We start from the raw sequence: 27347 nt of genomic DNA on the forward strand, positions 1-27347 counted from the left end.
CCCATTTCTTTAGATGTTAACAGAGTTAGTTTTGTTGCACATTATAGGTGCAATATATAATATAATATTTTATAAAAACTCCACATCTTGATCTTGTCAACGTCATGTGATGTGGCAACGCACTATAATACAAGGTTGATGAGTTGGTGTATCATTATTATTTATGAGATTGCATGTTCTTATCCAATTAGAAGACATTTCTTTTAATTATTCATAACATTATGTGGGGTGTTCAAATGACTGACGCTTTTAACTCTTTCCCCACCATTGACGAATTAACTTGTCAATTAAGAGGAAACACTTTCCTGCCAATGACGAGTATTTCCGACGTTCTTCCGCAACTTATAAAACCCAGAAGTATCGCCCTAGGGCAAACAGCTGTATGTCCGTGTAAGTTTTGAGGATCGCTCTGCATCTGATCTCTATCAAAACTCATTCACAAAAAAGAAATTATCCCAGCTTTTTGCTCAAAACTTGGTGTTTTTGAAGAAACCTACCCATATTTGAGAGGTGATTAAAATAAAACAAATATAGGTAGGATGAAACAAGGTTTCTTTTTTGAAAGCAGAGGGTCTGTTCTTTCATTTGATATATTGTACGTTTATATATTTAAAGAATAAATGTTCTGGAAGGCATTAAACTTTTGTGAAAAACATGAAAAATACTGGCACTGGTTGGCAACTTTTTTTAAAACGCTGTTAGGGAAAGAGTTAAACTGCAATTGGCGTTTCACACTGTACCTGGCGAAATCACAGAATGGCTACAGTTTTTGGGTTTTGGGTGCACTAGCAAGGCATGTGGGCGACTCTGCTTCACTTTAGTAACCCTCCCGTTTTGACGCTTTCCACACATCTCCTATTGAAAATGAACTAGACACTAGCGGTTTCCGCACACTATGTGAAAAGCCCATAAGACCGCATAGTAGTATGGAGGCGTTTGTACTGTCATGGGTTGCATCTTAGTACCTCAGAGGTACATATTAGGGTCTTTACAAAGGGTACTACCCCAGTGACAGCTGGTTACATATTTTGACAATTTTTTCTAACAGTGTAAATATGATTTTTTTCTAGTTTGTTCATAAGCCCAAAGACTGGCGAGCACCTATACAACATTCTGTACAAAGTTCCTCCCCCAGAAAATCATCAGTCTTTAAAGATTGACTCTTTTAATTGGAAAGTGGGACTTCCGACACCACAGTGTCTGTTATAAGTGTTGCTGAGATCTTGTTATTATTTCAGTTTAAACCGTTTCTTAAACTTAAACAAATAGTAGTTTTTAACCATTTCCAAGGACTGTTAACATTTCTCACATGATAAACCCATAATCCAACAGCTGACTGTTCATAGGATTGGAAAGAGTGTGGAAAAATTTGATTACAATTTTTTTTTTAAATTTGCACAAAATATGTAAGTAGACCTTAAAGCAAAATCCAAATTAATGCCACTCACTAAAACTTCCCCCATTCTGAAACTCAGGTACCTTTATACAAAAACTGCTCTGCAACGAGACATGGAATCTACCTTCTGTTCTACACAAACCCTGAAGTCCTCCTATCTCGAATGAAGTATGACTGTACTTCAGATGCCTACATAAAGACGTTACATTTGTCTAATTATCGCCCTGCCGTGATAAACACATAAAATCGCGCTTCGTAGCGAAAACATTCTAGAAAATAAAAAGCAGCGATTTTAGCAAAGGCTACATCCTCGGAAACCTGCTGTTAGCCTGCAGTTTGGTTTAAAGCGTTTTAAAAGCCAAAGCTTCTAAAACAATTATCTTGTCTGGAAATGTACCACTGAACAAGTGAAAAGAAGATAACCAGACTCAGAGCTCTGGGAGTCCCGGGGCTTTAAAATAGCATCGGCCATCAAAGACAAGGCACAACGAGACAGGGAGATGGGCCGAGATTGGTTTTCCTGTGTCTCCCGTGCTCCGTCTGCTTCCATTCCTCACTGGGAAAAGTCCCAGGAAGAATGAGGGACAGATAATCAAGTGCAGGCGTGCAGTAGGCTGGTGCATTGTGGGTAGTGGAAAGAGCAGAAGCTCTTTAATAGATTAGAAGCGATCGTGTAGCAGAACCTCCACAGGGAGCCGACAGCCAAACCAGACACTCATGTTTCGGGCAGCTCCCTACTGCCGTTTCGCGCGACCCTGAAACTCGAAAAACCATTTGCATGGAAACCCCCAGGAATATAAACAAGCAAAGGGGAGCGAGTGAATAAAAGAATGAAAGCAAAAACTCAATTTGAATGGTGCATAATGATGCAATTTAGCTTTGAAATGATGCAGGGTAGCACATCGACTCGAAGTGCACTGATGTGATTTACACCGAATTCTTGAAATATATTCAAATGTTTGGAGGGTATCAAATAATAAATTCAAAGGGAGAGAGAGACCAAGTCTATTTGATATAGCTACTCTTTTTAAGGTGCTAAATTTTAATACAAGTGACTCATGGTCTAAAGATAGACTTATCTGCTGTTAGTAGAGAGGCAATGCGATGCCAACTTTTGCATGTTTGAGCACAGCAAGAAGTGAGACAATCGCTGTGCAACTGCACTTTCTATTTTTCAGTCTATCAGTCTATTGGGGGAAGCCACTTTGAAACTGTGACTTTCCAAACTAACTTCAAAAGAAAGAGAGTTTCACTAAAGCTGCAGGGACACCACCAGTAATACGCAACGGCAGAGCGACGTAAGATTTGTTTTTACGCATAAGCAAGAGTCCGCGTATAGTGTGTATGACTATGAATTGTCGTAAACAGAAATCTACAGAACCACTAGATTTTTGAAACCCCATACAGTAGGGTGACGATACGTGCCATTGTTCCCGGACGCATCCCGTCCAGGATTTCGGTGCGTCTTCCGGAAGTCGTATTTGTTGACCGCATACGCCATTCAATTAAAAACATAAGATATACAATCGTAGTTTCATTCTTACCTTAAAATGTAACGGTTGCTTTTCTGTAATAATAATAATAATCCTCTATGACGTATGCGGTCGACAAATACGACTTCCGGAAGACGAACACAAAATCCTGGATGGGATGCGTCCGGGAAGAATGGCACGTATGGTCAACCTACCATATAGGCTGTACACATGTGCGTAAAGGAGAGTATAGTATGTAGCCCAGGAGATGCATTGCATTTTGTCGCAATGCGCATTCGTCTATCGTCTGCGTACATGTACGAGTCAAAAAACTATGCTTTGCAAGGCTGTGCGTTCAATTTGCGCGTCCGTTTGCATGTACATAAAATTACAAACTATACTCCAACCTTTTTTCATTCCAATGGAAGCTTGGCGACTTTAAGCTACATGAGCAACAGTGACTATTTGCGACAGGTAAGTCGGTGTGTCCACATTCAACGTTATGCTCGAAAGCGACTTTCAGGAGCAACGACCAATGAGAATGAAACCGTGTTGCTCACGTTATCCGTCTCTTGTCAGCTCCTGCAGTAAACGGTCATTCATTTGTTTATAACTGCTACAAGGATAACCAGAATTAGGATTGCCCCATCTTTTTCACACCATCCTCTCCTATCAACAATTCATTATCCTATATTTTTCTTAAACTTTAAAGAAAGCCCCAAAGTACTTAAAATTTAATGCACAGTGACTAAAATCAATGAAGCATTCTGAATCAAATGGACAAACACTGAACAACACTGAAATGAATCAGATTTTCTAACACAGTCAAGTGTCTTGTTTTTTTCCTCATGCAACATTATTAGAAAGTCGAAATGCTATAAAGAAAACACAATTTAAAAATGTACTCAAGTTAGTATAGTTTCAACTTTTAGGTAATTTCACCTCAACACAACTGCCAGACTCTGAAAGACTCAGGAAGTCGGGCGACAAAGTCACAAAAAGGTTCCATCAATAGTTTCGCCTGTTGATCTGAAATTGAAGTTGAACTCCATAATAACCAACCCTCAACATTAAGATGAGACTAAGCCGTCCAGCTGAGAGTAGAGTTTAGAATCGGTTTATAAATATGGCAGCCAGCATGGGATTGAACGACAGATAATGAGGCATTGTGGGATTGAAATGCCTCTTTGCAGCAGGGAGCAGGGGTCATCCTGTGAGAGAGACATCGGCGCTGGGAAATCCTAATGGTACAGACATCATGCCATTATGCTACAAATTACCTACCGGCATTAGTGTCACCCTCGGCCCAATCATTTTCCAGCCAAGATCAATCCTAGCTGGGGTCTAGGCGGCCCTCCTCGGGGGCCTGTCCTGGCAATTAGCTATTGATTTTTTTAGCCTTTTATTTTCTAAGGCCGGCGCTCTGGCAGCCCCGTGCCACTTTCTCAAAGCTGCCACATCAGGCTAGAGGGTGCGACGGAGCTGAGATGGTGAGCGATCCTGTCAGGAGGTGAGGAAATACAGGCAGAACGACAGGTAGTCACAAACCTGGGCCACAGAGGTGAACATAACTGATTAGAGTGTGTTGAAAAGGGTCAGCGGTGTTGACGGACCACCTGAGGTCTGGCACAGCTTCTTATTTTATTTGCCTTCAGTTTTAAGTGGGAAAGGAAGAATTATGCTGGTATTTATGAATAAATCTACTCTGAAGTTCTGGTTTTGTAGTTTTAGAAAATACATGAAATTTGTGTGCTGTATTAAAAAAAAGCATTATAATTATAAGCTAAACTGTCAAGTACTTTGTGTAACCTCTCTATACACTTGAGCATCCTGCAGGCTCTCTTAAAGGTAAAAAACTGTATTTACCTAGGCATAGATTAACTATAAGAGTTCTGTACATGGTAATGGCATATCGTTCTTATGTAAACCTCATGCATGCAAAAGACAAATGGAAAAATGGCCAATCTCACCATAACACCAACTGTGACGTTACATTCGAGATATACGCACCAACATTAAATTACACATTCAATTAATTACAATGTTGCTACAATGCTAAAAACAAAGTTGTGACTGCTAAGTTAGCACTATATGCTAGTCATTGCTATATGCTAGCGTTTAGGCTGCCAAGTTCTACTTGCTGGTCCACAAAAAAACACAAACTTGCCACTCTGAAACATCCATTTCCAATCTCTGAATAATTGATTATTCCTCTTATTCCATATCTTCGTCTGATACAGGCTCAAACATAAGGCTACACACACACAAAGCTACTGAAATGAGCCACTCTGGGAAACATCCAATCAGAGCACACTGAAAAAAAAATGATTCATTTAATTTACTACATTTTTTAAGGAAAGTGGTTGCAATCAATTTATTTAAGCTGCATTTTTACCCAAATTAGTCAAAATTGATTAATTGCGTTTTGGAACCAAACTTTTCATATTTCCTTTATTTTTTTATTAATAAAGAGACAAAAAATGGTGGCCAAACACTTTTGATAGTACCGTATATTTTAGAAATAGTCAGAAATACCCAATCCTTCATTTTATTCTAACTCATTTATTTAAACCTTTTCTGGCAGCTGTACTTTTAAAACAGCCTATTTTGAAATTCATTGCACTGCCATGTTTACTTCCCATTGTAAGAGCCTTACTATAACCCCAATTCTCGATTTTTTTAGCACAATTTCCGTCAAAACAGTTTACCTCGCATTGAACTCCGAACGTCCCTTTCAGATGCTGAAAACCTTTACAGGTGCAACAAAGAACCCAGAAAGCATTTTACAAAGTTCACAAAAAGAAAACCCAAAAAGCAGACGAGAGGAAAAGGCAACTGAGAAATGGAGATATTTTCCCCAACAAAAATAGCTTGTGGTAATGGAAAGAGAGAAAAAGAGAGAGAGAATGAATAAAGGCCTGCCAGAGCTGTTGCTGTTTCCTCAGTTATCACCACACACAGAAATGTCAGAGATATGCAGCGTTTTTCCCCCATAGGCAACTGTCCTCCCAATACACAACAAAATAAACATGACACACGCTAAACAGTGACGTGGCAGGGAGAGAAAAGACGGATATATTTATACTTTAATACCATGCATTCATTTCTTTCATCTTTCACTTCACACCTTGAGACCTAAAGAAAATGTTTGAAGTCAACAAGAAACCAACACTGACCCAGTTTACCTAACGCACGGTCCTGCTCCTGTTGCACACAATTCATCAATGCATGTTGCAATGATGACAACAATCTGTTTCTGCAGCTCTAATGTGTGTAGATAACTTGTGTGTAGATTAAATTGTTTATGGATTTACTGGTTATCAACATGAATAACTGCGTGAATGATGTTAATAAACAAACAAACAACCTGTATAGCTTGAATGCATTGTAAGTAGTGGTGGACTGGTATGATTTGTTTTTGGCAGATACCGATATTGAGAAAAGTGATATGAGGCTGATATAACAAAAATGTAAGTACAGTAAATAAGAGACAACCAGAATATCGGTGACGCTAAATAAGCAACCCATTCGATAAATAAAAAAAAAAATCAAACTATCAGACGAAATATCGTCCAATGGAATTTTTCGATCTATCACTAATTGTAAGTGGCTTAGGATAAATGTGCCAAATGCATACATATAATTTTTTTTTACTTCATATTATGAGACATAAAAATGCTTGATTATAAAACAATCCTAGCTTTACGATGAGTGCTACATAATGTATAACACTACCAATGATAGGCACGTGAACAAGCACACATGTGCGCAGTCACGTGCAGTCATGCAACTTGTTGAAACACCAGCCTGCAGACACTTTCACTAATCAGCCATCGTGCTGAGCCCTTTAATTTCTAACCTGTGCCAGCGGTCATGCTGATTAAAACAAGCAGGGGGTCTGGGGCAGAAAATCTCAGACCTGAAACCCGGGTGGATGGTGCACCACCACTGATTAATCTAGGCTTCTTTAAAAACGCTCTCAATTCCCATTTTCACTTCCCCTCTGGACCCACACTGGCGCAGTTGTGTGCTTAACGGAGCCTTTGAAAAGACGCGCTAAAAAAGCGAAACGAATTCATCCTCCGTTCTCCTGCCGCTCAAGATTTCTACGTTTCGGAGGAGGCACGCTGTGCGCATCTGCGTCGGCGCATACACAGGCTTAAAAGAGAAGAGAGGAAGCCACAGAAGAAACCTCTGGGTCCCTGCTGGCAGCACCTGCACCCACAATGCACTGCACACGTGCTTTTTGGGTAGAGAGGTGATAATGGCAATCTAAAGAGAGATTGTGCACCTGGCCTGCGACTGGCCAAGATGTGACATTATGAAAATATAAGTGACTTGGCTGATTAATATTTGGGATAATGGAGCCAGTGAATGCACCCTAACTTACACCAGGCTTTGGAAATGCATAAATGTCAAATTTATTTCTTTGAGAAAGGTTATAATAGACATGAAAAAGGATGTACTCTCCATAATTCACATATCTGCCCATTAAAGTATCTTAAAAGGTAATATACACGGCAACAAAATTGAAGCAAATATATATAAAGCATTAATACGATGTGCCAAAAAAGGAATTAGTGTGATTTGAAACAAGCACTGAATCCTAATAGAGATATATTGCATTCATAAAGACAGTACCATTTTTAACAAAACACTTTTAGATAGAGACTAATTCACTTATATTCCTAGCACATAAACCTGTATCATTGAGAAATTAAAATCTAGTTTAACCAGACACTAAATACATTGTAACAGAGCTTTGACATTAAATGAAGTCAATGACATTCTTTTCTGTGCAAACATGCCTCTTTTCATTATTCATACCTAAAAGACAACATCAAAATAAATGATTGATTTGGCTAACAAAAGTATTTTAATATCAATTTGTTAACATATTTATTATGAGATAATTTTTATTTTAAAGCACCAAGACACTTGTGCCACAGTCTCAACAGTTGCTAACAATGGCCCACAGCTGTGAATAAAACAAACACTGCATACACTGTACACAGACACACACAAACATGTCAGCATATGTGGTTTACAGGACCATTCCATAGACGCAATTTTACAGGGGTTAAAAGCAACAAAATCCCGATCCAAAAAACGTTCTGTAAAACTTTTTTGTAACACGGACTGTTTACATTGTTGCACAAGGTTGAGGGTTTTGATTTTCCGTATTCCGTATTTCCTGTATTTTTTCATGCTGCCAAAAGACGATCTCCCGCAAATTTTTGGAAATGTATAATATTTTTCCAGAGAGTTATTGATAAACGAGTGTTTTGGTGGCATGTAAGTACATTTTTTCATCATGTATTTTTGTTTCTAAGTTGGGTGTGTAAGATATCTACGGAGCCCCTAAGGGGACATGGAGCAAAAATAAAATAAAGTTAAGTTTCATGTGCTCACGCAAAACTTTCATGTGCTCACGCGAAACCTTCATGTGCAGAAATTTTTAGTTTAGTTTCGCATGCTCACGTGAAGCTATCGCGCGAGCACGTGAAACTATCGCGTGCTCACCTGAAACTATCGTTTAGTAGTTTTACGCGAGCACGCGATAGTTTCACACGAGCACGCAAAACTAAACATAAAAAAAAATTCTGCACATGAAGGTTTTGCGTGAGCACATGAAAGTTTCACGTGAGCACATGAAACTAAACTTTAGATTTTTTACTCCAATGTCACCTTAGGGGCTCCGTAGATATAAAATCCAATGCTATGTCATATTAATCAGTGTCTTGTTGACTAAAACATAGCATCGTTTTGAAATATATCTGCAGCTCTTAGCAACTTTTTTGGTGGGCTTGAAAATGTTTTGACCCAGCGTGGGTTAATTGTAACGCTGTGTTATAACTAACCCCTCAGCACTTACGATATGAAAACCAATAACGTTAGCATAATTTTTGCCATTGTTTTAAATAGGCTACACACGAATGATTGCTGGCTGCCAACAAAATAAATGTTCATGTCTTATCAAAAACTGTGTGTCAAATATATTTTTGTTCATATATTTAATATTGATTGAATAAGGTCATGTCAAAGATTGAAATCATAATGAAATGAATGGCTAAATTCAGACTTTGATGCTCATTATCTCAGAATTTGATTTTGAAACTGTAGTATGGTTATTACAGACTGCGTCACATATAAAAAAAATGTTTTGTTATAATTGTGCTTCTTTTCTCACATATTTAGACATTTATATCCATTTATAACTATTGTTAGAAAAGGGCTGTAAGAATAAATACAGTGTGGATACCCATCTATTACAGAGAGATATATAAACAATATCCACTTCAAGAATATAGACAAAATAGTATTCCTATATTTGCCTGCAAACTTAATTTTTAGCAAGTGTTACAACTAACCCTCTACCTGTTACAATTAACCCCACCTATGGGGTAAGTTGCAACGTTTGCACTTCTGTCACATTTGGTGTAATTGTCCAAGAATAGTAAGTAATAGAAACAAACATCAAATGTTCATTTGTAGCAGAGATGTGTTTGTTGCTTGTGTAAAAAGATAATTAATCAAACTCAAATATTTTTTGAATGATTGAGCCAAAACCTGAAAGTGTTAGATTGTGCTCCACTCTCCCCTCCACACACACACGCAGGCAAACTAGATCCACAAAAGCCGATTTTTGTGTCCATTTGTCCCTGTAAACCACATACCAACCCGCGCGCGCACACACTTAAATGATGTGAGCTATTTGACTTTTGGCCCACCAAACAGTGGTGCCCTATGGGTGTTTATTCTCTCCCTGGATGCATGAAGGTCTAACTTTAATTTCATTAAGTCTTTGAGTTTAATTTCATTTCCTCCTTCAGCGATTAGATAAACCCACTTTGTTTAACTAAGTTACAGCAACTCTGGAGGCGGACAGAGAGTTTCCCGCCGTTAGGGCTTCTCATATCCTTCCACCCTAACTTGTCTCCGCACACAGTAACATCTCAACAGGCTAAATGTATCCCACAAACAGGCACATCATATCCGCCTACCCAACCTGCGTGGAACCGTGCACAAGATAATGACTGATTCTGGTTCAGCTTGTCTGTCTGCACTATGTAATGTTTGCATCAGATGTTTTTTACAGAAACGTGATGGTATCTTACCCATCTCATCATACAGCCACGTTCATCTGTCCAGATCTCATGCACTCACTATGCAAAATTAATTTATGGTGTATTTTTGGTGAGCGTGTGGGTGATATCAGTGTGAACAATTCTAGTTTTAACTCACCGAAACCATATTTCTTGAGTTTTGGTTTCCATGGTGACAAGCCACAAAAAACAGAGTGGGTAGAAGAGAAAGAGTGCAAAGTGTAATGATGGAATAGCTGAAGAGTAGTGGGGAAAATGATGGAAGGATTGTGAAATGAAAGTATACTACAGGGCCTCCGCGGACGAGTTGTGTCTGAATGAATTTCTCATTTCTGGAGGGCAGGGGGGTTGAAAACTGAAGCGAGTGTCATCCAGTTTGTAAATGGTCCAATTCTTTTTTGATTTATCAGACACATCATGAAAACAATGTAGCATTCTCCGGTGGCAAGACAAAGGCAGGCTGCCACTTGTGAGAAATACTTGCGATTACGGTAGCTTGACACAGCTGTATTCTGTGCGCATCCTGTGCTGTTAGGATACCCTGAGGTATCTCTAAGTGTTCACTAGTTAGCGATTACTTTGAAAGCAACAAGAGTTTTATTAAAAAATTAAACCTTTATTATGCATAAGCAACAATGTAGCAATAATTAATAATAAGAAAAAAACAATAACAACATTATTTACCTTGCACTTTATCCCTATCCACTGCTTTTATCACTGACCTTTAGGCCCTTAACCAACTCCCTTGACTTTTTTCAGTAATCAGTTTCCCAGATACCACATTCATTCCAACACAAAAGGCTGAACACGGCTAGAGACAGAGCTATGGGTCAAGGTTACATACCTGTGGGAGAACCCTCCAGAACCTCTCCAGAGTACCGGGGCTCCTTAAAGATCGGTCTGTTGTCATTCTGGTCAATAACAGACACGTCCAGGTCCACTGGTCCCTCTACCAGCCTTCCACTGAGGTCAGTTGTGGATACTTGGAGCTGTAGGAAAGAAGATGAGAGAGTGAGCATATGGTTTACCAAAACAGACAAAGAATAAGCTCTTCACTATTTTTTATTAATTTTGGAAGTTATTTACAGAAAAGTCATTTACAGAGTGTTCTGTTACTGTAAGTGTCAGCCAGGAGATTTAAAGAAAACTTTAATAAAACGACAAAAATAGGGCTGTGCAATAAATAGCATGCGCATCTTGTCAGTAAAGCCGGTTCCTTGATAGTAAATCACCATCACCTGCTTACAGATGGAGCGGCATTTAGCACACAAAGCCGTAGTTCGCTGACAAGCAATATCGCATTCATTATCCCATTGTCCACAATAATGAAGGCGAAATTGCCCTGATAGTCAGTGAACTATGGCTTTGTGTAGTAAATGATGCTCAATCTGTAAGCAGGTGATGTCGGTTTACTACTAATCAATGATTTAACCGGCTTTACTGACAAGATGTGCATGACAATCAAATGCGATTTATCGTGCGGACCTAGACAAAGTGTAATAATTCAAACTGTATATAATTATAAATGCGAATAGACTTATAAATTGCATACTCTGACTAAATGATGCTGCAGTCACACTAGAAATTCCATTGAGTTCCATTCATCCGTATGTAAATGCGTCAGACCAGAAATGCAAACTTATGCTAAATATTCCAAAGTTTTGTGAACTCTGCAAATTCATTTCACATGAAAAAGTGTGACCGATAGATGATCTAGGTGGAGAAAAAAACTGAAAATAACAGTATGTAGTGCATAATCCCATGATGTACAGTGTGACCGCAGTATTATAACAAAGGATGTGTTATTTTTTTGTGTTATCTTATTTAACACACGATGTGTCATTTTATGTTGATTTTATGTTAAAATAAAACACAGGTTGTGTTAAAAGTAACCCAAACCCACTGAAGGTAGGATGAAATGTTTTTTTTTTTTTTTGGTTGAAAGCAGAGGGTCTGTTCTTTCAGTTGGTATATTGTATGTTTATATTTTTGAAGAAGAACATTTTCTGGAAGACATTAAACTTTTGTGAAATCATGAAAAACGCTGGCGCTGGCTGGCAACTTTTTTTTAAAAACGAGCATGTTTGAAGTGTTTATCCATTTATTTGTATGAAAGTTTAGCGTCACACTCTCAAGGTGGATTGTGGAATTGACAGCAGGTTAACATACCAACAGAGCTCAGTCGTTGTGAGTGGCAACGAAATACTTTAGCTGCAGTGGAAACACATGCTAACACTCGTTCACTTCAGATATCAGCATGGGCGGAAGAGAATGCACAAAATAAACTATGTACAAAATAAACTTGGTATATGCAGTTGTTTGTTTGTTTTTGAAGTAGGTCTACCCCCATTGTCACCTCATGTACTCCAGTTTGGGAATCACTGATTTAGATTATCAAAAGAATCAAATGTATACAGTAATATTTTATTTATAGAAAGGCGCAGTAACATAACCTATACATAAGGCCTTTAAGATGAACTTAAGCAAAAATTTATGAAGGCATAACACAATTTTTTAGGACAACGAGATAACAAAAATAAGTTATGTAAGCTAGACAAAAAAAATGTGTAAGCTTAATAAAAATCAACCTTTTGGCCATTAAAGTGCCCATATTTTTAGAAACACCTTGACTTTGACAGAGACAATCTAATAACTGCAATTACCTCTAAAATACAGTCATGATGGAGGAATTATTCATCCCTCAATACTAATCTCCCCCTTCAGCATCCTATCTCTCACCACAGTTTCTGATGGAAAAAGAGCATGAAAACGACAGACAGGGAGTTGTAGAACAGAGAAAGTACTGGGTCTTTAGGCCTCATGGGTAATGGGTACCTTTGCTGTTGGTGGTCAGCAATTATTGAGTGGCCTGAGTGTTTGTCTGTGATTGTGGCTGATCTGCACTACGAGAGCCTGTCTGCTCTAATGGTGCTAAGAAGAAGAGACACAATGATAGAGCAAATCATAGTTCTCTGAAATACACATGAACTCCAAAGGAGTTTTTTCTCCCACTGGGCTTTTTCTCCTTTTTTCTCTTACATTGCATGCATTCTACAGGTACACATTAAAGGAATATTCTATTTTCTTAAAAGAAAAATCCAAATAATTTACTCACCACCATGTCATCCAAAATGTTGATGTCTTTCTTTGTTCAGTCGAGAAGAAATTATGTTTTTTGAGAAAAACATTGCAGGATTTTTCTCATTTTAATGGACTTTAATAGAGCCCAACATTTAAACTTAACTCAACACTTAACAGTTTTTTTCAACGGAGTTTCAAAGGACTATAAACAATCTCAAACGAGGCATAAGGGTCTTATCTAGCGAAACGATTGTCATTTTTGACAAGAAAAATAAAAAATATACACTTTTAAACCACTACTTTTCTTCTAGGTCCGGTCCAGCGTGACCTAACGTAAATGCATAGTGACGTAGGGAGGTCACGTGTTACATATATAAAACGCACATTTGCGGACCATTGTAAACAATAAGCTGACACAAAGACATTAATTAGTATCAGTTGACATACAACAACGTAGGAACGGTCCTCTTTCACCACACTTGTAAACACTGGAGTTTCGCGTTCGTCCTCTGTGACCTCTTGACGTCATGATGTATTGCATGGGGTCACGCTGACGTATCACGACCGGATCTAGACGAAAAGTTGTGGTTTAAAAGAGCATATTTTTTATTTTTCTTGTCAAAAATGACAATCGTTTCGCTAGATAAGACCCTTATGCCTCGTTTGGGATCGTTTATAGACCTTTGAAACTCCGTTGAAAAAAACTGTTAAGTGTTGAGTTAAGTATTAAATGTTGGGCTCTATTAAAGTCCATTAAAATGAGAAAAATCCTGCAATGTTTTTCTCAAAAAACATAATTTCTTCTCGACTGAACAAAGAAAGACATCAACATTTTGGATGACATGGTGGTGAGTAAATTATCTGGATTTTTCTTTTAAGAAAATGGACTATTCCTTTAAATCAAATGTATGGGATCGAACCTATTTCCATTGCTTTAATGCAGTGCTATACTAGTTGAGCAAGAACACGAAGTAAGGTAACATAAATAACCTTTAACATTCACAGGATATTTCTGTTAAACAGTAGATTATCTATAGTGGATTAAAACTATTGTTATTTGGAGACCAAAATGTTTCTTTGGAGAATCAAAGATGGTTCTTTATGACACCATGAAGAAAATTTTAAGCATCTTTATTTTTATTTTTATAATCTATCAGTATGAACAATAGACAACCCGACCTCAAGGCATTTCGTGGTATAGTCACAAAATATTTGATTTATTTATTTGTGTTCATAGACAAGATCATCAGCTTTTTTGTGTCATTGTGCACTAAGGTCTTTTTCGTGTCCCTCAGCGTGAATTTCTATAAATTGTTTTTCGTGTGCCTAGCATGACTTTTTTCGTGTCATTTTATGTATTGTTTTCGGTAGACAGGCACAAAAAAATAGTTTCAGACCCGACCCATATCCTTTATGCAGAATTCGAGCCTTTACCCTCTGGCAGAAGATTTAGAGGTCCGAAATGTAGGCTAATACCGTAAAAATATCTATTAAGCTCATCAACTCTAATATGTAGGTGTGTATAATATGTGAGTCTTGCAATCTGTAGGCTTTTGGGGTGTGCAATATGCAGGTTGTTGATGTGTGCGAATTGTCATTTGTGTGATTTGTAGGCCATAGGGAATGTGCAATATGCCAATTGTGTATTTTATGTATATTTTATAAGCCTTATGGAGCGTGACCTATATTAATTCTGTGCAATGTATTAGTTGTGTATTTTATGGGTACTATGGAGTGTGCAGCGTGCCAATTGTGTATTTTATATGCCTTCTGGAGTGTGCAATATATAAGTTGTGTATTTTTTTTGTGCAATATTATAAATTGCAAAATGTCTTTTGTGTTGTCTCTGTAAAGCTGCGGAATGGACAGAGTCCAAAACAAAATTCCCCTTTGGGGACAATAAAGTATATCTTAATCTTAATATTAGTTTTCAATTTTTATTTTTAAATCATGGTCACTTGGGATTGGAATTTGATTTGGGTTTTGGGTAAGGATGTAATTTTATGTATTGGCTTCGACGTGTTTTTCTTTTCCGATTTTTTTAATAATTTTTGCTTGAGGTTGAAGTTAGAGTTGGGGTTAGGTTGTCTGAAATGTAACAGAAAGTCATTCTCGCTGCAAAAAATGACTTTCTTACTTTGTATTTTTGTCTTGTTTTCAGTAGAAATATTTAAAAAATCTTAAATTAAGATGTATTTTCTTGCTGAGCAAATGACCGAAGAAAATAAGTCTAGTTTTAGACAGAAAATATTTAATTTAAGTGTATTTGTGCTTAAAACAAGCTAAATTATCTGCCAATGGTGTGAGAAAATTTAGCTTGAATTAAGTGCTCAAAAAAAAAAAAAAATAGAAAACTTATTTTGAAGATTTTTTTCTCACTCCATTGGCAGATAATTTAGCTTGTTTTAGGCACAAATTCACTTAAATTGTATAGTTTTTGTCTAAAAATAGACTTATTTTCTTAGGTCTTTCTCAGATCTTAATTTAAGAATTTTTAGATATTTCTACTAAAAATAAGACAAAAATACTAAGAAAGTATTTTTTGCAGTGTAACACCAACCCCAAGCAACAATAGTTAAAAATTTTAATAAAAAATTAGAAAACAATACATAAAATGGCACAAAAAACAAAGTTGCGCTATTGACACAAAAAACTTTTTATAGAAATTTGTGCTGAGTGACACAAAAAAGACATTCATGCTCAATGACACAAAAAGCTGAATAAAAAAAAAATATTTTTTTAAAAAATTCTTAAATTAAGATGTTTTTTCTTGATGAGCATAAACCAAGCAAAAAATCTGCCAACGGGGTAAGCAATTTTTCTTGAATTTAGTGTTTAAGAAAAATTTTCAATATTTAGTTTGCTTACCCCATTGGCAGATTTTTTTCTTGTTTTATGCACAAAATCACTTAAATTTGATATTTTTGGTCTAAAAACTAGACTTATTTTCTTGGGTCGTTTTGCTTATCAAGAAAAAGCATCTTAATTTAAGAATTTTTAAATATTTTTACTGAAAAAGAGACAAAAATACTAAGTAAGAAAGTCATTTTTTGCATTTATACAGTGAATATAAATAATAAAACATAATTCTTGCTCCATTTAGTAAAAACAATGTAAATCATTTTACTGTATTATACTTGCATTAAAATTTAAAGCCTTTACATACATTTATTAAGATAAAATCATTGTTAGTCATACATTTCCCAGCTCTAGTTTGAATACAAGCTCTTGAGCTCACTTGAACTCTTGTGTGCCTGTCGGGTTCTTTATGAATACAGAATAGTCTCTAATAGTGTGCTTGGACTGTTAAGTTTAGTTTCTCCCCAGCTCCTTCTCACGATCCCATTTTCTCTAGCCTGACTGGAACTGAATATTTTCCTCTTTAGAAAAGCTGAACCACAAGGCTCAAAATAACAGAAAGAAAGAGAAAACTGTACAATCTGTACACAGTCTAAAAACAGGCTAGATAAAACAAGGGTCATGTAAGGAAAACAAGAAGAGGAACGACAGGGTGGGCATGCGTTTGGAGGTGGTACGTATGAAGAAAGTGAGAAAAGAGAAGATTTATTTGCGTTTCACAGTGTGAGGTTCCATGAGAGCCCACCTGAGAGTGCAGTGATGGCTAAGACGCTAGCATCTGCCTCGATTCACCGCCTCAATCTCTCTGCCTCGCTGCCTCAGAGCTGAGGCTCCCCGAAGCCCACATCACTTATTCATTCCGCCCTTCTCCTAGCGCCACAGCGACCGTGTACGTTCTGTGCGCCCCTGGGAGCTGCACATCGAAAGCAAAAAGGCAAATCTCTCAGCCTCGAGTAAACACAAACGTGGCGAGCGCAATACCCCAGACCAGATATGTTACAGCTTTCTCAACATGCCTGAGCGATTGGCCCACAAAGAGCGTTAACCCGCTGCAAATCATTGTCTCATCAAAGAGCTTTGAAGTCCCCTAATGGGGGTCCTAACGCTCCCCTGTAGCGCTGTTATTTTTTTATTTGCGCACCTGCAAACAATGCTGAAGCATCACTTTGATTTTTCTGTGTACAGTCATTGCTACAATCTGTTTAGAGGTAGCTAACTTTTATCTGAGCCTCTCTTACAAATCTGTGAAAGCCTAATTTGTAGAGTATTACATTATAACAATTACATTGCATTACATTACATTACATTTTAGCATTTAGCAGTTTTTATCCAAAACGATGTGTCACATGGAGACAATAGTACAAAAGGTGCTTATACAAGTTTTCACTATTCCGGAACAATACCTGTTTAGAGAAACAGAGAGGGTTTTTCTTACTGAAAAGGGAGAAGAGAAAGAAATGCGGTCAATATCCATGTCAAGTATATTTGGAGGAGATGGGTTTTTTAATTGTTTTTTGAATGTTGCAAGAGATGTGGCTGACTGGATTGCTAAGAAAGGTCATTTCACCAGCAGGAAGAAGTGAAGGAAAATGAGCGGGAACATGATTTAGTGAAGGTAACACAAGGCGCCGCTCATTTGCTTAAAGGCGGAGTCCACGATGTTTGAAAAACGGTTTGGAGAAGGAAACGGGCCGACTACCAAAACACACTTATAGCCAATCAAATCAAATCAAATGCCGGGTTGCGTATGTGTGGGGCGGGTCTATCAACAGAAATTCCAGATTCTATTGGGGTAGGGGCGTGTTTGTTTGGGTGATTTCAAATATCAACATTGGCTTTCAAACATCATGGACTCCGCCTTTAATGTAAGATTTTGGATAGGGTGTAGGAATGTATGAAAGTATGTCGGTGCGGTCCTCGTAATGGCGCTTTCCATTGCATAGTACCCCACGGTTTAGTTTGGGTCAGGTCGGGTCAGCTCACCTCACTTTTGGCGCTTTTCCATTGCATAGTACCCCATGGTTTAGTTTAGTTTGGGTCGGGTCAGCTTACTTTTGGGAGCTTTTCCATTGGGTGCAGTACGTAGTACCCGATACTTTTTTTCGTACCACCTCGGTTGGGGTTCCAAGCGACCCGAGCTGATACCAAACGTGATGCGAAAACACTGTAGATCACTGATTGGTCTGAGAGAATCGTCACGTCATCGCTATAATGTAAATATTAGCTTTAGCTTACTGCTAGCTTGCGCTGTCTCAAGCAAACATGTTGTTATCTGTGTTCTGCTATAAGTTTCCAAACACCCTTTTAGCGATGAAAAACATCCGCAGGTTGAGAATCCGGGACACCATAACAGTTTTTTCCAGACTTGCAGTTTGTGGCGGCACATTCGCGACGTGCACGTCCGCATTATATATGCTTAAATGCAACTTGAATGAGGCTCAGCGGAGCGCCGTCGACTGACGCCACGGGTCGGGTGTTTGAACAGAAACTGTCATGTGAGACAGAGGTAGTGTTAAACGCGATGTGCAAACATCTATGTGGTGGCCAATTTTAATTTTGTGGCAGACTGAGAAATAGATGAATGTATGGGAATGTACAACAACGCTCTCACTTGTATAATGTCACAGCGTTATGCTGCGCAAATATAACGACACGCCTATAATCCCTCCCACTCCGAAGTGATACTAAACTTGATGGAAAAGCTAACCACACCAAAGTGAGGTGAGCTGACCCGACCCAAACTAAACTAAACCGTGGGGTACTATGCAATGGAAAAGCGCCATTTGACTTGGTTAACTTTTCCATCGAGTTTAGTGACACTTTGGAGTGGGAGGGATTATAGGCATGTCGTTATATTTGCGCTGCCTACTGCTGTGACATCATACAAGTGACAGCGTTGTCGTACATTCCCATACATTTTTTTTAATTTCTCAGTCCGCCACAAAATTTAATTGACCACAACAAATAGATTGCGTTTAAATTTTCGCGTTTATCAGTGTCTCACATCACAGTTTCTGTTCAAATACCCGTGGTGTCAGTCGATGCGCTCCGCTGAGCCTCATTTAAGTTGCATTTAAGCATATATGTGGACATGCGCCTCGCGAATGTGCTGCTACAAACTGCAAGTCTGGAAGAAACTGTTATGGTGTTCCTGATTCTCAACCTGTGGATGTTTTTCATCGCTAAAAGGGAGTTTGGGAACTCACTTGAAAGCACAGATGACAACAGGTTTACTCGAGACAGCGCAAGCTAGCATGAAGGTAAAGCTTATTCTTTTACATTATAGCGATGACGCTGGTAGTGACGAAATCTCTCAGACCAATCAGTGATCTACAGTGTTTTTGCGTCACGTTTTGGTATCAGCTCGGGTCGGTTGAAACCCCAACCGAGGTGGTACTAAAAAAAATATCAGGTACTACGTACTGCACCCAATGGAAAAACCCCCAAAAGTAAGCTGACCCGACCCAAACCAAACTGTGGGGTACTATGCAATGGAGAAGCTAATTATTATTGGTTCAATCCAAGGTAACACAAATATACAAATATATAAGTAAAATAAACCTAGAAGATGTTTATAATTTACCAAATCATGGGTCGAAACAACCGGAATTTTGGGTTGAAATGACCCAGCATAGGTTAACTGAAACCAACTGTTGTGGGTTTATTTATATTTTACCCACCCGTGGATTGAAAGAACTCACTAGTATATATCTGCTTAAAACAGATTTTTAAATATTAGTAAATATTCTGCAGTTTTTTTATTATAATTTTAAAAACATCAAGCAATATGCAACCTTTCAAGGTTTAAGGCAAAATGAGCCCCTTTAAAGCTGATATCTTAATAGTCCAGGTTCTGTGCCAGATTTTTTAAGTGTAAGAGTGAAAAAATAATGCTGATAAGAACTTGCTGTCAAACTTGGACTGAATCACCTCCTTTGGGCTCTTGACTACACAACTTCCCTGGCTCTGAAGTGGAACATTAAGAGCTCAAATTAGCGACCCATCTGAGGTAACGGATGATGAGTCTCCCCTCCCTTCTCACCCCAGTGGAAATGACCAATGATGGCACTTGCCATTTTGCATTACCCAAAGAGCCCATCAGGAAAGATGCATTACACGGCGTAGCCAAAATGGGGGAGTTCCTCGCTCTGCCAGCACATTACCAGAGTGTTGCGATCATTGCCAGTAATGCATGACATCACTCTCACTTGCTTCCTGAAGCACAGGTCGCTCTTTTTGTCTGGCCCAGACCAGCGCAGTTATAAGTCTGCAGCATAATCAATGCCAGTAATGATTCAGACTCCTCACATCAGAGTTTGTAGTGTTAAGGGTTTGATGCATTATCAAGTTATGTTCCTCTACACTGGCCTTAAGAGACACAGAAGAGATTTACAAACATACAATCATCAGTTAGGAAAATTTCTTCCTATTTTTAAATCCCAATGTTGACGGGTATGCAAATGTACGTGTGAGAGCTAAAGATATATGGATTGTCCGCCAGTCAGGTGGGTCAATTAATTAGCAATCTGATTAATTGGTGGGTCACGAGTGGATGCGTTAAACCACTGACAATGGAATATCTACATTCTCTAAAATATAAGTGCGTTGTGATAATTTACTGGTCTGATGTGCTTTATGTGTGTAATAGACACAATAACTACATGTTCATAAAAAAAAAATAGAAATAGGGAACTAATCACAGAACGAGGAGGGGGCAGCAAGTCAATGCATTTTTACGAGCATCAAATAGTAGATATTTGAGCTACATGATACTTGTAAAACAAGACAACAATAGTAAGACATTAAGAAGATACAAAGTAAGTAACTTACAAAGTAAATTACAAAATAAGAAATGTGTTATTGCAGTGAAATGACTAGGAACTTCAAATGTTTTCCTTTGAAGCCCGACAGCATCCATCCGCATTCATTGTATAGGAAAAAGCACACAAATTCAGGTTTTCCTGCCGTGTTCCATTAAATAAAATCATTTGTGTTTTCAACAACATGAGAGTCAGTGAATGATGACAGATTTCTCATTCTCAAGTACAATATTCCATTAAAACCCAAATGTCATGATTCTGCACTTCTGTAGTAAAATAATACAGCTTTATTAAAAACCTTCTCAATGTGCGCCTTTTATATGCATTGAAAATCTAAACAAAACCCAATGTGAATTAAGCTATAGTGGCGTACACGTTATAGAGGTTATCAAACATCATAACAAACCAGATTCCCCACTGTGGCTCATTTTCAGTAAAACAGACATCTCAACACAACAGGAGCTCATGCTCACTACATTTGTCATGTAAATAGATGTACATTAAGTTTTTTTTCAATTTTACAATCACTTGTACATGGCTACTGGATCAGGACCATGTTTAAATACAGAATGTCAATTTTAAAAGAGACACCCTTTGCATATGTAGGACCCTTAAAAACTAAGATTATAGACTTTTTCAATGTGTATATTTAAGGGGCCTTTCACAGTCCCATACAAAAATGTGTGTTAAATGTTCTCTTTTTCTTTCCAAAGCGGAGGTTGCATGTCTTCCGTTGCTATGCAACCATGAGCCACACTCCCTGTGACGGCAAGGATAAGGGAATGTGTGATCGGAATTTAATTTCTCATCTCCACCTCACGTCAATCATATAACTGTCACCATGCGATCAGTTAATCTGGTCAGGACTTTGGAGACTACCAGAGCATACCTGTTATGCTGCGTTTACACCAACGGTGGTAGAGGTGTGAAGCGCAAGTGATTTCAATGTTAAGTCAATGTGAAGACGCGCATCTGGAGGTCCTGCGGCGTGGATGAGGTGTTTGGCGCGGCGCGGACAACGCGTTTCTGCCTCATTCGCGCGTCTAGTTCACACAAAAGGCGCGAATTGTGCGTTGTGCACGGTACACGCAAATGGTGCTTTTTGTGCATTTTTCAGTTTACACGAATTTGCGGCTGACGCCTGAGTTGGGAAATTTGAACTTTGGCGGAATTTCGCGCCGCGTTAACCAATCAGGAGCCTGCTTGCTGCTGTGGTGGCAGCCCCGCCCGGAGTCACTCATTCAGCATGAAGGCTTGATATTGTCCGCAAGCAGTCACCCAGAGCTATACCACACAAGTTCTTATCTCTATAGAGGAGACAGGAATAAAAAGGACCTCGCTTGGAAGAGTGTCAGTGAGGACATTGGGCAACCTGGTAAGTTGTAATACACATTTTACTTTTGAGTCACGTGACTTTTATCGACCCGCACCGTTTATTTTCCCCCTATAGTAAGGTTTCCAAATACAAACTGGTAACTCTCTCGATAAATGCACAATCAACATCAGTCATCTTGCAAACAGACAACCGCATAGCACTTGCCCCTCCCACAAGAAGCGTAGTTTGCCTCTGACGCGCGCCAAATGTTTGCTTTTTCCGTGCGTCTACTTCGCTCTACACGCGCGAATGCATTCAAACTGTTCAAGTGGCGGTAGACGCGATTTTGACGCCTAAAACGCGGTTGGTGTAAATGCAGCATTAGGGTTACTTTGCAGGGTTTCTCAGCTGTTACTCTGTTAGAAAAGAGCTGCTGCGGGGTTAGTTCACATCAAGTCACAACTTTCAATTGCGACACCTCATAGGGAGGGAGACCGGAAGACATAGGATCAGGTGCCATGACGGGAAAAAGAGGAAAGATGAGGAGAAAATTGCAAAAAAACGTATGCATCTCACTCATCTCAATATAAGGCCCAATCCCATTTCTCTGTCTTACCCCTTACCCCTACCCCTTAGTTTTGCACGTTCATGTGAAAGTAAGGGCTATCCCAATTGGCCCTACCCTCACGTAAACGTGCACAACTAAGGGGTAGGGGTAAGGGTAAGAGGTAAAACAGAGAAATGGGATTGGGCCTAAGTATAGTATGAAGGATATATATCATTATGTTGCTGGCTATGCAGTTATACATCGAGCAGTAGCCGAATATGAATTTTTACAGAGATGGAACTTAACCAAGTCAAGTCTGTGACTTAAAAAACCCTAAATAAATCAAAACAGCAATACTACCTGGTTGCAATGTATAATATTTAATTTGTTAGTTTAGTGAAAGGTTTTACACACAAAAAAAAAACTTCTGGACATCAGTTGCACATGATTAAATAAAGTTATCTTAAAATGAAATTATCATTACTTAAAATGAATTTCATTTTAAGAAAACTTGATTCAATCATGTTGAAATGGTGACATAATTAAATCATGTAGATCCAAAAGTTTTTTAATAAAAATCATTTTAAGAAAACTTAATTCAATCATGTGCAACCAGAGATTTTTTTTCAGCGTATAAAGTTTATAAGAAAATATTTATACTGTTAAAATAATATATACTTTTTTTGGAGTATTATTATATGTTAAATAATAGAAAAACTGTATATTTACAGAAATATTGTGTTTTTATGTAAAGCTCTGCGTCCCTCCGACGAGATGTCAATCTCAGAAAGGGCCCCAAGCCAGTTTGAGACCCCTGCCTTAGAAGAAGCTATCCTGCTGTCTTTCCCCACACAAAACATCTGTCTTAGACGCCACTGTTTAACATTCTTGCTGTCGCGTTCCTTTTTTCTCTCTCTCTCTTTTTTCCCTGCTTTTTTTTGACTTGCATCTTAGGGGTGTTTACAGCCCGTCAAGTGCACTTATACCCCGCTGGTGTTCATTCAACCCATGTGAACACAGAGATACATATGGACAAGAGCTCTGTCTTTTCTCGGGGCAGTCAACATGTCCTCGGGTTATCCGCAACAAAACAAACTACAAACACATCGAAATCACTCAGTTTCAGAGGGCAATAGTGAATTGACAAGAGCAGTTCTTGTATTTTCACATCAGTTTATTGTAACATGCTCATGGCCCACACTGGTAAAATGTGGGCATCTGGTGATCGACATTGCAGGCTGTCTGTTATGTTACAATGAGGAGGAGTCTTTTCTTTAGGCCACATTTATTCTGTGTGACTTTATCTCATTTTTTCTCTCGATCTGTCAATCATTTCCTGATGGGTGCAAACAAGATTACAGTTGTGACATTTTGAATTATATTTAACATTATGCATTAAGCTACAGAAACCTAAAGGGCCGCTAACCTAGGTGTTTTCAGCAATATTAAAAATATGTCAGACCATCTGAGCTCTTCAATTAATTATTTAAGTAACTTCCTTCACATTTAGGTCTTATCCAATGTAATATTGCTAAAAGAGAGATACCCATTATTCAACATCAACAACAACAAAAAACCTCACTGGTGTTTAATGATGCATACATCTTTTGTGCTTAGAAAGTATACGGATGAGGACATAATGACTTTTAAGTTAATTCCTTTAATTATTCATTATACAAAAATATCACTCATTGACTAAACAGAGATCAGCTGAGAATGAATGGGGCAATAGAAGTTGTCACGCTATGAAGGTTGTTATCTGCTATGATGGATAAAAATGATCGTCAGCTGTCTAAAGCACACAGGGGAGCCCATTACACAGCCACAGGAGACATTAAATATACCTGACAGTGACTGACTGAGAAAAATAGGACATTTGGTCATGTGTAAAGCACAAACAAACACTTCACATTATTGAACGCGTCTGACTGAACCTCATTAGTTGTGTTTACAAAAGCAGCAATAATCCGACTATTGGCTCTGCTGAGACAATTATATAAATAACAGGTTGCCACCCTGTAAACAGCAATTTTCAAATACCTTGACATTAATAATTACATATTAGGGGAAAATAAATAATACTTTTGAGAGTTTCCTCTTTTCAGTCGCATTACTGGACACACACACGCACGCACACACTTCACTCAGGCTATGATTCTCTTTCAGTTGTTTTTCTTCACAAAAAGTCTGCTTGGGAATGAACTGCGAATGTGAATTAAAGAGTTGTTATTGTAAATAGAGTAGGAGCTTTAAGCATAGTGTCAAAGTGCATGAAGCTTTTAACACAACTATACCATAAAAAAGTGTAAATTTGGGTTCCGGTACTCTCACGCACTTGCTTGATGGGCGTTCCTTGGCTAGTATCTAAAAGCGGTATCAAAAGTAACTTCAGAGGTATTGTTAAGTTACAAGAAAGATGTTTTTGGATCTAAAAGTATTTATTTCTCGATAAAAGTAACACAATTTATGAAATAAAATGCCAAACTTATCAGATATATACAGAAATACACATTTTCCGCCATCTTGAATTATTTTCTTCGACTCGAGCTACTGACCTATGTCACGCTGCCCCTTTTCCCCCGAATGGCAGTCGCTTTGTCGCATCGCTCATAATTTGCATAAAATAGCCTTCTTGTCTATTTTCATCCCACCTTGCTCGAGGCAGCGGCGAGCTCGTCGCTGGCAAATGGCCACTCCCATTGAAAATGAATGGTAGCCTGTCGCTCTGTATCTTGTAGCTAATGTGACTGATGGGCTATGCTGGATTCACACCAAACGCGATAGAGGCGGCAAAAACGCGATATCCGCACGTAGTTGGACGCTTGAACATTTTGAGTTTACACACTTTATTCACGAATGTGAACTTCTAGTTATTCGCACGTCTAAGCCACACGTGAAATTCTAGTCATTCGAGACATTCACACGGAAATTTGCGTAATGGGAGGGGCTTCTGCGACTTCCTGTAATCACGTCACTACTAGAACAAGCTCCTGATTGGTTAAAGCAGCGCTATTTTCAGCCAAAGTTCAGATTTTACAACCTGCGTGTTTCCCACAGCAATGCTCAATTCGAGTCATTTGCATGAACTAAACGCACAAATTAGGCGGATTTGCGTCTACCGTGCCACGCTTAACGCCTCATTCGCGCAGCGAGACCTCCAGACGCGTGTAAACGCATCTTTACATTGACTTAACATTAAATTAATCACTCACGTTTGACGCCTCTACCGCGGCTGGTGTGAACACAGCTTTAGGTGTAGATATGTTTACATTTGATACCATTATATACTGAGGTACTAATATGCACTTTTTAGGTAAAAAGGTGTACTTTTTAAAATGATACCGCCGGTACACGATGAAAGCCATGCCAAAGTCTTGGGTTTGATACCCAGGAACACAGACATAAAAACACAATAAAAACATGACTGTACTGCAAGTTGCTTTGTATGAATATAAATGTTTTAAAGAGTGTCCTGACTATAAAAACTTGTATGGTTTATTAGATTAACACTGGCATTGGCTACATGAATGTGAAATTATAAATGAGACATCAAACAGAATATGAGAGACTTTAATGCACACATTTTTAAGTGATTAAAATATTTAATGTGTTTCTCAGAATGGATTTTAGTAGGCAATTATAATGTATTAAGGCAAACAAGCCTTTATACAGTAGTTGGGGTACCATTAAAATAAATGCAAATAGTAATAACTATTACTATGAATATTTAATGATTTATTTAAAACGTGTACAACCTCAACTTTTAAGTCTAAAGGAACTAATGAGCAAGCAGTGAAAAAGATTTCAACCTGGGTCACAAGGTCTGTTTACGGGTAACCTAATGCCCATAAAGGCCTTAAATATATGTATAGGAGAAAAGATCAAGCTATAGATATTAAAACGACTGAGGTCGGATGCAAATGTGAAAATCAGATTATATAAGAATATCACTACAGTCTGCATCAGAAGCCTAAGAGTTGAAGCGTTTTAATGTTTTCAAGCTTCATCCTTTGGGAGAACCGTTTTTGCTCTTTAGTGCAAGGAACAGATGTGCAGGGATCACAGATTGTGCGGCTCCATCTCGAGTCATTCAGGATATAAACCTCAGTTTCAAAGATAAGAAACATTAAAAACACCGAAGCGTCTCATTCTGCCATCTCTGTGAATTATTTTTTATCTTTGCGGGGTTTCCATTTCTCCCCTTTGCCTTGTGTTTTGCTTTGTGTCAGCTTGAACATCGTCATGACATTTTGCCATCGACACGGTTCAGCAGATTATAAAGCTCAATGTTCATGTTAAAGCCTCCCGGTGGGGCTAAATTTACCCGACAGGGTCACATCGATGTGTCTGTAAAAATATTTCCACTCATTGCCATGCCTGTTGTAAGAGAGCAGACGGGGATTTAATTTGGATAAAAACATGTGAAAAGTGAAAGATAGAGCAGGCAGGAAGGGGGAGAGTTGGGCTCTTTTAGACACTTTTGCTTTTATTGGTTGATTATTTCTTGGTACTTGGTGCATGCAGAAACGATAAAAAATTGTTTATTTCATTGTTTTATCCCTTCCAGGTGTCAAAACTGAATAGAAAATGCATTTTAAATTACAATGCATTTGTGATCAGATTTGAATAAAGGTACTGTAGCAAACAGGGTGCAAACTTGTTATCTGAGGAAGAAGTAAAATGCAATTGAATTCAAGTAAATATAATAGCTATGTGAAGTTCTTAATAATAATTTTGTTATGAATTAATTT

General features: G+C 38.2%; 1 protein-coding gene across 1 annotated transcript in view; it reads right to left on the reverse strand.

The window, feature by feature from the left end:
- Nucleotides 1-27347, reverse strand: part of cdh13 (cadherin 13, H-cadherin (heart)) — a 433135-nt gene that overhangs the window by 156850 nt on the left and 248938 nt on the right. The window contains exon 6 of the mRNA XM_065278811.2: nucleotides 10819-10963. Within this exon, the coding sequence (XP_065134883.2) occupies nucleotides 10819-10963 (145 nt within the window). The remainder of the gene's footprint in view (nucleotides 1-10818; nucleotides 10964-27347) is intronic.

This window comes from Paramisgurnus dabryanus, chromosome 9, assembly GCF_030506205.2.
Source record: "Paramisgurnus dabryanus chromosome 9, PD_genome_1.1, whole genome shotgun sequence".
Taxonomy (NCBI): Eukaryota; Metazoa; Chordata; class Actinopteri; order Cypriniformes; family Cobitidae; genus Paramisgurnus; species Paramisgurnus dabryanus.